At 33.6% G+C, this 12,676-nt stretch overlaps 1 protein-coding gene across 2 annotated transcripts in view; it reads left to right on the top strand.

The window, feature by feature from the left end:
• LOC119828675 (serine/threonine-protein phosphatase 2A 56 kDa regulatory subunit gamma isoform-like) overlaps positions 1 to 12,676 on the top strand; it is a 38,438-nt gene that overhangs the window by 6,204 nt on the left and 19,558 nt on the right. Inside the window, exons 2-3 of one of the 2 annotated variants that reach the window (XM_038350912.1) lie at positions 1,468 to 1,665; positions 8,762 to 8,948. In XM_038350912.1, the coding sequence (XP_038206840.1) occupies positions 1,510 to 1,665; positions 8,762 to 8,948 (343 nt within the window). In that variant the 5' untranslated portion in view covers positions 1,468 to 1,509. The remainder of the gene's footprint in view (positions 1 to 1,467; positions 1,666 to 8,761; positions 8,949 to 12,676) is intronic. The other variant, XM_038350913.1, reaches the window with a different exon arrangement.

Genomic DNA, 12,676 nt, shown 5'->3' with positions numbered 1-12,676 from the left:
CAATTGTATTAATTAGTTTTCTACTGAAGATCAACGAGCAACAAACCATTTAGTAGCAAATTGTAATACCAATCAAAAGGTCGCAAACATTTATTCTCCGCAATCGTTCATAACCCACATTAGTAAAGTACATTATGCTCAATAGTCACTTATCTGAATGGAATTCGCGTTCGGTATCAACCTTGACGTTATTTTGCGATTTTCCACACGCAAGCGTGGAGTTGAAATCAATTTCACATACTCATACGACATGAGCCGAGCTGGGACTTGATAACGCATTATTGCGACCATCAAAACCTCATTCAATGCAATCATTTCATTTATTCGCTCTCGTGAACCTCTAAAGTCCCGATATCAATGGACGAGTTTCACTTGAAAATTTTGTTTTATTATCAGAATTTTTCATGCATAACACACGGCTTTAATCAGTCGTTTAAGTTGTTTGAAAATATATAGTTTATCAAGTAACTAGTAATACGTAATAGAAGTCAACATAACAAATTAACCGTGAATTAGTTGAATGCAATTTATCTAACCTTTATTCAATAAAATATGCTTTAGGTAAACATTTGACAAAAGTTATTAGAGAAATTTTTTTTTTCATAATTCATCAAAACTCAAGTTTTCTTATGGTTCCATTTAGAATCGCAATAGGTATTTTGTTATTGATATATACACATGTATTCTGTACTCTAATTTCGATTTAATGTATTAATTGCGTTACCTATTACTAACTTAAGTTGTCAACTAATCTACCACAGGTTCAACAACAGAATGACCAACAGCGTTTGCTTGTCTCCAAATACTAGTTTATGTTAAACAAATACATATTCGAAAAATCTCGTTAACACCAACGTGTAAAGCTTTTTTAAACAAACGACGTTATTCTAAACTAAATAGTCATTGAAATGAGATTAAATAAATACAATGTGACGTGTGCCCTTTACCATTTTTGCTTTTTATCATAAACACTTATTTTATCAGGTTGTTTGCAATTAGCTCAACGTCATGTCAAAACCCATTATAATTTTCAGTTCAAGACAAACGCAAACACGCTTTGTGGAGATGATTTAACAACACTGCATTATAATTTTAGCTGAATATTAAGGTAGTGATGTCAGCGCGTCTTTTTGTATCTTGTAAATATTTAAGATAATTGTGGCTCTAAAGATTGAGCTCGGATGTTGATTTTTATGAATGTCTATTTTTTTAGTTCGCTTTTGTCACGGAGTTGTGTAAACGTCAACCGTGGTGTTGGGAGTTTTAAGTAGTTAAGAATTAGTGATCAAGTATAAGCGTATTCTTGGGGTCTGGGAAATCAGTCATTTTTTTTCTCTCATTACGTTATACAACCAAATATTTGGTATTAGCCTTAATCTATAGGTGTATATATATATAATGTAAACATACTGTTTGTACATTAAACAGTTTTTTCCACTATTAATAAATTCCAATGTGACTGTGTAGTGTTCCTATAAGTGAAAGTGTCCAAGTTCCCATACTGTTTACATGGATAAGTGCGTAACGATAGAAGACACAGTGTCATACGTGAGAGCTATAGCAGTTCTAAAAATGCTGGCGTCAGCTGCCTCCGCCAATATAACGAGGAACACATTGTCCACGATGTTCCAAGCGAGGCGGTCGGTCGATCGGCCGTTGGTCATGGTGAGTTATGGTTTTAGTTAAAAATATATATAATAATGACATTTTGGAGACTCTTTTTCGCGCCATTTTCCTGACAATGTAAATGTAAAAGACAAAAAAGATTTCTTATCACACACGAACACACACAATCTGTTATTAATACTTTATGTATAAGTATGTATAAGATTTTAGACAATAATCCTAAGGTGAATTTGCTTCTTACTTTGTTTATTGGCGGGCACCATTTTAATAATTTATATAGCCTATGTCAATGCCACGGCTCTCATAATTACAACGAAACCTTATATTATGTCAAAATACGTTCAGTGCTTTGGGCTGTAGAGCGTACCAAGGACAGACAGACATACATACATTATACATGCATATGTGCGTACAAATATACATATGTATATATACCTACAGACGTTTGAAATATACTAAAAGGTAATACAAATTTTGAACAAAATTGTAAGTGCTTGGAATAGTGACATTCGTCAGTATACTTTTGGTGGAAATGGCTTATTTTACTTACACGTTTCACATTGATATTATAATGTTATGAGATGAGATGGAAGTTGAAGACGCCGATATTGTCGACCTCGTTCCCGACTACCTAATGGATAACGCCAAATGGAAAGCTCAATAAAAGAAAATATATACCCATGCGGAGAACATCAGTGCCTTCAGTGTTTTACCGGTTGTGTATCTGTATTATGAACATGATGTTTATGTGTGCACACGTAAGCTGTAATATCTCTGCTTGTTTTGCCGGAAAATATATTTACATTTAATGCTTGACAAAATGCCTTAAATTGTGACGATTTGCTTTGGAAACGACTTTAGCCTTGAGCAAACAAGTACTAAAATAGTTATATCAAGTCAAAGATTTATTCCTATTATATGATCCGTATAAATCCAAATAAAAGTAACCAGATGGCAAATCGCTTAAATTCTATTAATTTGATACCGTTGCAATGATAACTAAAACAAAAACACCTTGTCAAATCTTATACTTTACTTACGAAAAACAACTAGTTAGCTATTCTATATTGATCTATTAAATTTGGACCGATTATTTAAATACATTAATATTATATTATCCTCATGTTCATAATTATTACACTCTAATTTATCTCTCACACGCCAACCAGTTCACAAAGAAGAAAAAAATGTTAAATTAAAACAAAACGCGAACAAAATAATACCCTCGCCTGATAATGCCTGCTTTGTGACACTTTGTGTACGATGATCACATTTTTCATGAAACTCCTTTCAGTTGCAGCGACCCAAATTCTACATAGTGTCAGTTTTATAGGATGTTATGCGAAGTTTAGTTTCTAGGTCGGCGGGTACGGTCTGCAGAAATGGATTGATATAAGAACGACCGTATAAATGTTAATTGGCTCGAGAGATAGAGAAGGGATAAAATATTAAGCTCTGTTTAATTGAGAAACTTCAATCCCAAGGTTTGTGCATTCTCTGAGATGTTGTAGTTTGATGTAATGAAACGTGACTTTCCTTCGACTGCACGGATTTCGAATTCTGATGAACACAACGGAGAGAGGCCGCTGTGGCAACCACCTTAGGAAAGCTCGCTTTTATTGAAATAAAATTTCACGCCATACTATGAAGGTATCTCTTAATTATAGTTCTATTTCCTTATTGTTTATGACTTTTATTTGTTAAGAATATCTCATATTGTTAGTTAGTATAGTTAGTTCCTACGGCTACTTGAATTTACAGTCTATGTGGTAGTCGAGCACGCTTCAGCACGAATTGGGCCAGATCCACCAGAGGCCAGCGTGAAATGGCATACTGCTGTGTTTCGTTCGGTTAGTGGGGCAGCCGGAGGCCCATATCCTTTTCCTTAGCCTTCTCAGTCCTTTCCTTTATTCCTCTCGCCAATCCTTTCTTAATCCCTTCCCAATTTATGTCGGCAATCCATTTGTAGAGGCGTAAGGTCTGCAATGGACTTTATGCCTCTCCAAATGTTTATGGGCGGTGGTAGCGCTTACCCACCAGGTGTCCCACCAGCTCCATTACCGACTGTGACATAAAAAAAATGTGTGTAATTGATTTCCTCTCCATTTCACTTAATAATTTTTCACACACAGTGACATTTGCATATTATAGTTACATACATACATAGACGACGGATAGGACGGTCATTCAAATTAAAAAGCCTAATCAATCGACTAACATGTTAATAAAATAGACGCGTCATTACGCGTTAGAAGAAGCTATTACCGATAATTCTGACTATAATTATCACGTCAAAAAACATCAGTATAAATTTTATAGTCAAATCAGCATCACATCGAAGCTTATAACGGTACGAGCGTCATCGGTCTCGCATCCGTCTAAATAATCCGCGGCATAAACATTGTAACTTATACTCGTTCACGGTCGCTACTGTACCGTTAAAGAATTCATCTTATTCTAAAACGGTTTTTGAATAACTATTATAATATGCTGACGGTGAAATTTTATTCTACGTTATTAAATTCATTCGCTCTTTTTGCACACGGAATGTTTGAGATCTTATTTTATGAATTATCGTTCTTCGTCTTAATAAAAGATCGAAATGTTTGTTTAAATAAAATTATTATTGTGGTGCTAATGTGCTGCGTGTGAATTATCTTGTGGATATGTGTTAACTGAAGGTGCGATGTACTTTATATGTGTATTTGCTAAGTTATATTCATTCTAGAGAAATCGGAATGGAAATTTATAAATAGATAGGTTTTTTTTTAGAATAGCAGTAGAATAAACCGCTTTTCCGTTGATACAATATGATAATTGATTCACTACGAATGCACCATTTAGATACATAGAATTAACTTTGGTTAATAGATTATGTAAATAATATACCTAATGACTATAAAACAAAATGGATAAATATTACAAATAAAAAATGAATATTTTAAGCTTTTCAACTTTGCTAAATAATCGTTTAGGTTTAAAATTACGCACCTAGTACCTTTTATATGTGGTAGTCGAGCACGCTTCGGCACGAAATTGGACCAGATCGCACAAAATATATACAGTACTTATGACATGTTTTCAAATAGTAGGTAATGTAAAATGTATAAAATGCTCTGGAATTTAGCAATTATGCGAACTCTATTATCGATTGAACTAACTTTACATCTCAATAATAAATACCATAATTGACATCTTATTAGGCTATTTGAACAACGAAAAGCTTCATTCGTTTCCGATTAATTTTGACTCAGTACAACATGTAGATATTTAAATATTTACATAGTGTTTAAAGCACTATTGTAGTTTCGGGAAACTATTAGCGAAACCAACTCGTACCACGATAAAGTCAGAGCCGTCCAATTTGCACGCCACGGTCAGATTTCACGCGTTCTCCGTAATACGCGCTGTGATCAGATGTAACTGTTAATTGTCCACGCAACCCGCTAATGGACTAATCTTCTCATACAGTATCATTCAGAGAATCTATGGCTAATGTGTTCATTGACTTATATCTCTGTCTTGCTTATATTGTACTAGACACTCGTCCCGGCTCCGCCCGGATATTAAGATTCCTCTTTTATTCCAAGAGAGCATTTAATCGGGATAAACATTGGGTGATAGGATACATTTAAAAGTATCCTATCACCCGAGTCAGGTCATGCCATGCCCTGTATGTTTACCTAATATGTTTAAATTTCGTCAAAATTCGTTCAGAAGTTTCATCGTGATTGACGGACGAACATCCAAAAAAACAAACATTCACATTTATAATATTAATGTGATTTAGCATGGGTATTATCTTAAATGTGTAGTATTAAAATACACTTGAGCGTAACGTAGCTCTAAGCTTAGATGGTAGTAGTCGATTGTGGGTATGTTATTGTTCAATGAAGATAAATATAGCGAGTGAAGAAGTGAGCCAATCAGCACCTTGCAATCCAATAACCTATAACTGGGAAACGCCTTTTGTATCAATCTAACTATACGAATGTACTAGAAAAATTGATAATTCATCATTTTACTACATATTTCACTACGGAACACAATCAATAACAACATTCAAAAGTCCCACGTTACGTTTGCTCAATAAAATCAATCAATGTACCTCATAAATCACTTTACACCTTGTCCACAGCCGTAAAGTTATTTGTAAAACTTAAGACGGATGAAAACAAAAGCCAATAGTCATTGCGATGTCGTTTGTTCCGTCCTGAAGGTTGATCTATTTTTAGGTTTGTTTTCATTATTTATAGCTCAGCATAAATACGCAATATATATGTTTAGGCAGACGTTGAACGAACGTAATATTATTCATAAGATACTTATGCTATTTAAAAAATAAAATACTTTATATTATATACCTACTGCTTAGAAATAAATCGCGTACCTTGACTTCTGTAAACATATGTTACTGTTAAATATTTATTCAGTGCAATGACCAAGGAAATATTTGTAGACGTATTATTTATAGAAAACAAGTCTCGTGGAATGAGAGATATTAAATATATTAGAATATAGGTTCTGGGTCTTGATAAATTTCGTTTATGAAACTATTCAGATTGTGTAGGTACCTACTTCTCAAGAGGAGCAATACTTCATTACCAATTATTGCCATGTACATATATCCTGAGCTAAATGTACTCCCACTAGGAATTGCGGATTGAGGATTATTTATGCAGAAATTTTTGGTCAAGAGAATATTTTTGTTTGATTCTTACTGTAATAAACATTCAATATGTAGTCAACAGTCAGTTTACATATACTTCTCAAATTGTTAGAAATTAAAGATTTTCATACGAATTTCAAGCTTAAAACATTTATTAACTTTAACTTTTATGCCTAATTTTTATAATAACCGCACTATACATTATTCTTTATTACTTTTACATTAACTTATTAACTATCTTAATACAAGACATTCATGATAAAATATTAGATCTATTATTTTGTTGTTCACGTTAAAATACGATTGTCATCAAAGAATTGACTATTATATATTCTGCTATTGAGGATTGGTGCCGGTGAGCGGTCGCCGAGAATTCTTGATGGCTTACTGATGGAGTTTCTAAAAATAGACATCAATTTATTCCATTTCGAAGATTTCCGAAGACTCACTGAATGATATGAACAAGATAACGCCCAGTGCTTTATGTGTTTTATATGTTGTATACGTACGAAATAAATAAATATGTAATATTAATTGTTCAAAGGATCATTAGCGTTGAACTGCACAGTAATTGAAACCAAATTAAAGTATGAAGAAGTAAAATATATATCGAGTATAGAACATTCAGCCATTAGGTAGAGAATGTTTCGTTATGCCTTTCTAACATAGGTAATACAAAAACAAATGAAAGTTATTCGCGTACCTATCGCCGATAATATCGAATACAGTTTCAAAATGTAGTAATAGTATTAAAAAGTGAATATTAAAACGTAAATGTAATCTGTAAAAAGTTTTTAAACAAATGTCAAGTACGAGTATGACGCATTTTGAGCGATATTTTGTTTTTCCGTGAAATATCAATTTTGGATACTTTTGGTTTTATTAATCGTATCTTTAACAAATTCTTCCTGCAAGCCCAATTATATTATTCACATTTTCATTTAATTATACATACATGCTCTGGATCGTTATAATGTAGACTCGCATTTCAAACAATTCTTCGTTTATCGGCCGTTTCGGTTAATTTCTTAAGATCTCGAATTGTAAAAGATATTATTTTATTCACCCAATGATAAAACAGTTTTTCATTAACTGTCATATTTGTCTGTATTATTGTCACAGTCAGTGATAAACACTACTCTGCGTTTGTAAAAACACCATATATGCTATCGCAAGTTTCACGCAATTGTAGAAAATTTATAAACAGCAAATACTAATCGGGCATTCCGATCGCTTTTTACGCTGTGAAAGTTGCGGAGTCATGAGAAGTTCCTATGTTCGGAGGGATTATCTTCATGTCATTTTCCATCCTGGTATAGCTTCTTTTTTAAGACGTTATAGTAAGCCACCTGATCTATCATTGACATTGAATAGAGTTCGCCCCACGTGCATTGGGTGACCTACTTATGAACTGTTGGCATCAGTCCCAGATATGATTGGGTGTGATTTGCTGATAAATTGCTATGGAGGACGCTGCCTATTCGTTTAAGGGCGTTGAGTGCTCGCTTTACCGACCTACGTTTTGATACTATATAGGTATGTTATATGATGTGCACATCTATATCTCATTAACGTGATGAATGAAATACGCTCATGTTTAAAATAACATAGGAAAAATGGCAATTATTGGTGTGATTGATAGTTCGTGAAACAAAGGACAGGAAAAATGTGATTCGACTTTAAATTACACTTTTGTTACTAAAGCAAACGCATTGGAAATAATAACAGTAAAATTGTAATGTTAAATTAAAGCTTCTGTCATAGATGATATAAAATAGTTAAATAATATAGCAAATTAAATGAAATCACAATCAATCTTAATAATCACACTAATGAACGAGTCGTAATTAGCAAACAAATAATAAACTGACCTACATTACTTATAAGTATAAAGCAAGAAGGTTGAAAAACGTAAGATTTATTATGTACGTTTTTTATAATACCTACGCTAATATAACTCAATTTCCTATTATAAGCGTAGGATTTCACGGATTACGTTCTTGGCGTGAGTATTCTCGCAACTGAAAGTAATAGGATAGTGAAATATCAGTTCTAAAGTAAATGAGAAATTAAAGCCTCAGGGTCTCAGCTGATTCTTTTCAGAAAAGTATTGGAGAGCGCTTTTAGACGGCGGTGTCTCTATGTAGGGCTGATGGATCAATTATTTCATCATGTATAAATTGTAGAATCATCTATCATAGACATAGTTTAATATCAGATAATGCCGAGCTCATACTTAACGAATTTTAAACTTAAATCAATGACTTCTGGAATAACCAAGTTAATGAAAAAAAATCTTTAATTATCCTTGTCTCATGTTATTTTTTTAAGTTTTAAATAAGAATCCAAGCCCTACCCTTTTTTTCTTAGCATTTTATATCTTCGATCGATTAATACTGCTAATACTTTTATTATAAAGATTTGGCTAATAGGTCTATAATGATAATTTCATTTTGATTTCTTCAGACCCGTCCAGAGAAGCAATCCATCCAGCCGCTGGCGAACCGGCCGCCACCGCCCGCCGCGATAGTGCCGCGCGCGGTCGACGGCCCCCGCCCGCCCGGCTGGAACGGCCAACCGCGTCGGCAGGGCTCCAGCCGCTTCAACGTGCAGAACCATAACCAGGAGCTTGTCAAATTACCGCCTATTAAGGGTGAGTGCATTTTACTTACCTATATTCTACTGCCTTGGTGATGTTGTTAATCATTTTGGAGGAAGGTATTTTAAGTTTTATGTTTTGAACAAAAAAGAAAGTAGACGATTGTTGTTGACCAAGCTAAGACACATAGAGATGAAAAGAGTGGTAATATCTGACTATTGCAAAATGCAATATGAAATCCTAGTCTTACGTAGACAGACAAACACATGTACAGTGTACACAGAACATGTTAACTGATATAGGCATTGTTAGTTGCCATAAAACTTCAAACTCGTATGTAGATATATTTGCGAAAGAAGAAAACGATATCCACAATTTTTTTTTTGTATAATAAATAGTATAAGTACACTATAAAATTTAAGTAAAATTCCATGTACGTATATAATTTCCTTTACGTACATTCATCCATGTAGACACGGTATATTGTGTTGCCAATCGTCTAACAACGTACGCAGAGTCGCAGGCTGAGTGGCACACGTTCCGGCTTCTCCCTCCGTATCCCACCCTTTGTGACGTTTCCGTTTCCTTTGCTCTAGACTTCACTGAGATCTTTGCCATTTTGCATGCGACATTAGCGAATATGTAGGTATGCGTTAAATATTCGATGTGAATGTATATAAATGGAAATGAATTGCCGAAAGCGTTGCTATGCGTAAACCCGCGAGAACGGATGAATCAAATGGGCGATTTTATGTTTTTTTGTTAAGACCCAAGAAAGTTTCTTATGAGAGAAACAATGTATTACAGGTAAAGCCAGGGCGGACCACTAGTTCATATAAAACATACATTTCCATCGACTTTATAGGCGTTTTTATTCCTCTATTCTCTTGTTTATATTTAGTTGCATAGATAAAGGAAAGTATGGATTTTCCGGTAATTTTTTTGGAATATAATTTATTCTAACTTGCCTGCCTCATATGAAACGTAGCCAAGTAGGTAGTTTCCTAAGATGTCTCCACAGAACATAATTTATTTGCGTATTAAATTACAGCCAAGCCGGTTCGGTATTTTTTGCGTAATTAAACAACAAACATTGTATTATGAGGTATAGGTTATATTGGTGGGAGGTAGTCAATGTTTGGAATACAATTGTTTAAATAAATAATACCTTTAACTCATGTTTTCCATTATTGTTCATAATGTATTCCGAGATTATCATAATTCCTAATTCAAAACATAAGCGTCTAAACAACCCTTTTCCACTAATGGACAAATTGTTTAAAACTGTATTCATGATCACGCTTTAAAATGATTTCGTAGTACCGAGGTTATACGCGAATATAGAGACGGTAATATCGTGTGACAGGGATGCAGCTACTTTAACTCGTAGGTGGTATGGTCCCCGTCTCTAACATACTGTCTTATACGTAATGAAATGAATGTATGGTTAAACCCGTAGCCGATTTGTAGCTGTGCAAATTGCATACATTTTAAGGGACATTTTAGTTTGAATGGAAACCTAGATCTACTTATAGGTATCAAAGTGTTGTATGCTGTGTTATTTAAATTAGATACAAGATTATGCTATGATTACATCATAGAAGTCTGAATAAATAAATATATGAGTTTAAGTTTGAAACTGATATACTAATTTCGCCACGTAGGTAATGGTTGTTTAAGATGTTTCATAATACATCTATAATTTGACAATCAGAACTATGTTTGCTGTACCATAGTATCTATTCCTTGCACGTAACGTCGTCACAGCTAATTATCGCCAAATTTCCCTGGAGCATATTAACCGAAAGGACAATTTATTTATGCTTTGTCTCACGTGTACTTAAGTACTAAAATTTACATCATGAAACAAATTAACTTTACCAGTCACGAATGGAGTTAAAATTATATGACACCATTTAATTTATGAATATATTCAACTACGAGAACATGTTGCTGTAATATACCATTGTAACGTTTAGTTAACACAAAAAATCTATTTGTTAGTGAGTTTAATTAATATGCTTTATAATATAATTTTCACATAATAGAAGCACGGATTAAATAGAATTTAACAAGCGTGAAATTGCATGAGATAGCCCGCTATCGGATGCAGTAGTCGGAATTTTTAATTAATGCAGTCGTAAAATTAAAAACATGTCTTCCAATTCATTTGATCTCGAAAATTCAGAATTTTAAACTCTCTATTCGTTCACAGAAGCTGGAGAGCGCTTTTTAAGTAATTTTAAGCTTTAATTTAACGTCACTCAAACGTTTTATCGTCTAATTTATTATGACATAATTGGAACAAAAATATCTGCAGAAATTGTGGCTTATACAACTTAAGTATTTTTGCTAAGGCATGACGTGTATGATGCCTTGGAATGTCTTATACCTCACACTTCTGGGCCGCTTCCATACAATATCCTTACAGTAATCTGACACGAATTTATGACTGTAGTCAAGTTTTCATAACATATCAAACTGTAAGTATAGCGTTGTATACATGGTATTATTATTAAATTCTTCATCAGCCCATATATGTTCCCACTGCTGGGACACAGGCCTCCTATGAGGGTTCAGGCCATAGTTGGTTATGGCCTGATTATTAAATTAATTACCAAAATAACATCTACCCATATAAAAATGATTATGTTTTTTATTCATTATCGCCCGTTAGGTATAATCAATCATAATCCAAAAGTCGTAATCGTAGATTCGATCTAATAATCCATTTTCGGACGAAAGCTTGTCAATGACCAAACGAAGAAATCGATCAAAAATGTACTATATTATACTAAAGTAGTGCACTTATCTATCCTAGATATGATAACTTTCGGGCGCAAAATTCATTGTGAAGCCAGATTTAAAACTAATCAACATGAACTACATTAGTGAATCTTTGAAAAGTGTAGCTTTATTCTTTCAAAAGCTGGGAAAGTCCGGCTTCTGATTGGAAAATCTAGTCAAATGTTTACATTACTTACGAAATCGACACGTCCTAAATTACACGCCAAGCGTATGAATGCATAATACATATCGATTGTTGTCAACAGCAAAGCCGAATGTTTGCCCTCAACGATGTGATGATTTCGATTTAAAGGAAGGTACGTAAATAAGATTATTTTACATTTCCTGCTCTGGCCTTGGGAGTAAGTTGCTTACGTAACGTCAATGTACCAAACTACATTTACTATTAAAAAAGCAATTTTGCAAGACATTCCAACTGTTTTAATTTCGCCGTCAGGTCGTTTAATTTGCTCCTTATCTCAATTACCCGTTGACCTTTCGAATCTATTTAACTCGGCCTAGAAGTGTCTTCCACACAAAGCGAGTAATTTAAATTTAACCCTTTGAGAAGCTCATAATGGTCCCTTGTCTTTCCACAGGGGTTTGTATTATATAGGTACTCGGTTTTACAAATTTAGAGGTTACGTTAATGTTTATAGTTGGGCTAGAGGCAGGCTCTAGAGGGTTTCAATGAGATTTGACTGGCATTAAAAAATTGACGGTTGTTCAATTTCTATACCGGTATACATAGCATTAAGGAATCCTGTGCTTTTTTTCGTTTGTATATTAAAAAATGTTTTTACAAATATTTAAAGCATCTATGAATTTAATGAAATGAATTGACACTTTCGAAAAATCCCTTCAGGTCTGAAATGTACAAATTAAAATTATATTTTTATGTTTTAAGACAATAGACATAAAAGTTATAATCTGTAACACTATAAGTTTTTTTTTTACATTAGGTGACAAATATTGTGTTGCATTTAAGTATATTC

The sequence above is a fragment of the Zerene cesonia genome, chromosome 8 (genome assembly GCF_012273895.1).
Source record: "Zerene cesonia ecotype Mississippi chromosome 8, Zerene_cesonia_1.1, whole genome shotgun sequence".
Taxonomy (NCBI): Eukaryota; Metazoa; Arthropoda; class Insecta; order Lepidoptera; family Pieridae; genus Zerene; species Zerene cesonia.
Note: the sequence above shows the minus strand (reverse complement) of the source record. Positions and strands in the feature narration are given on the sequence as shown.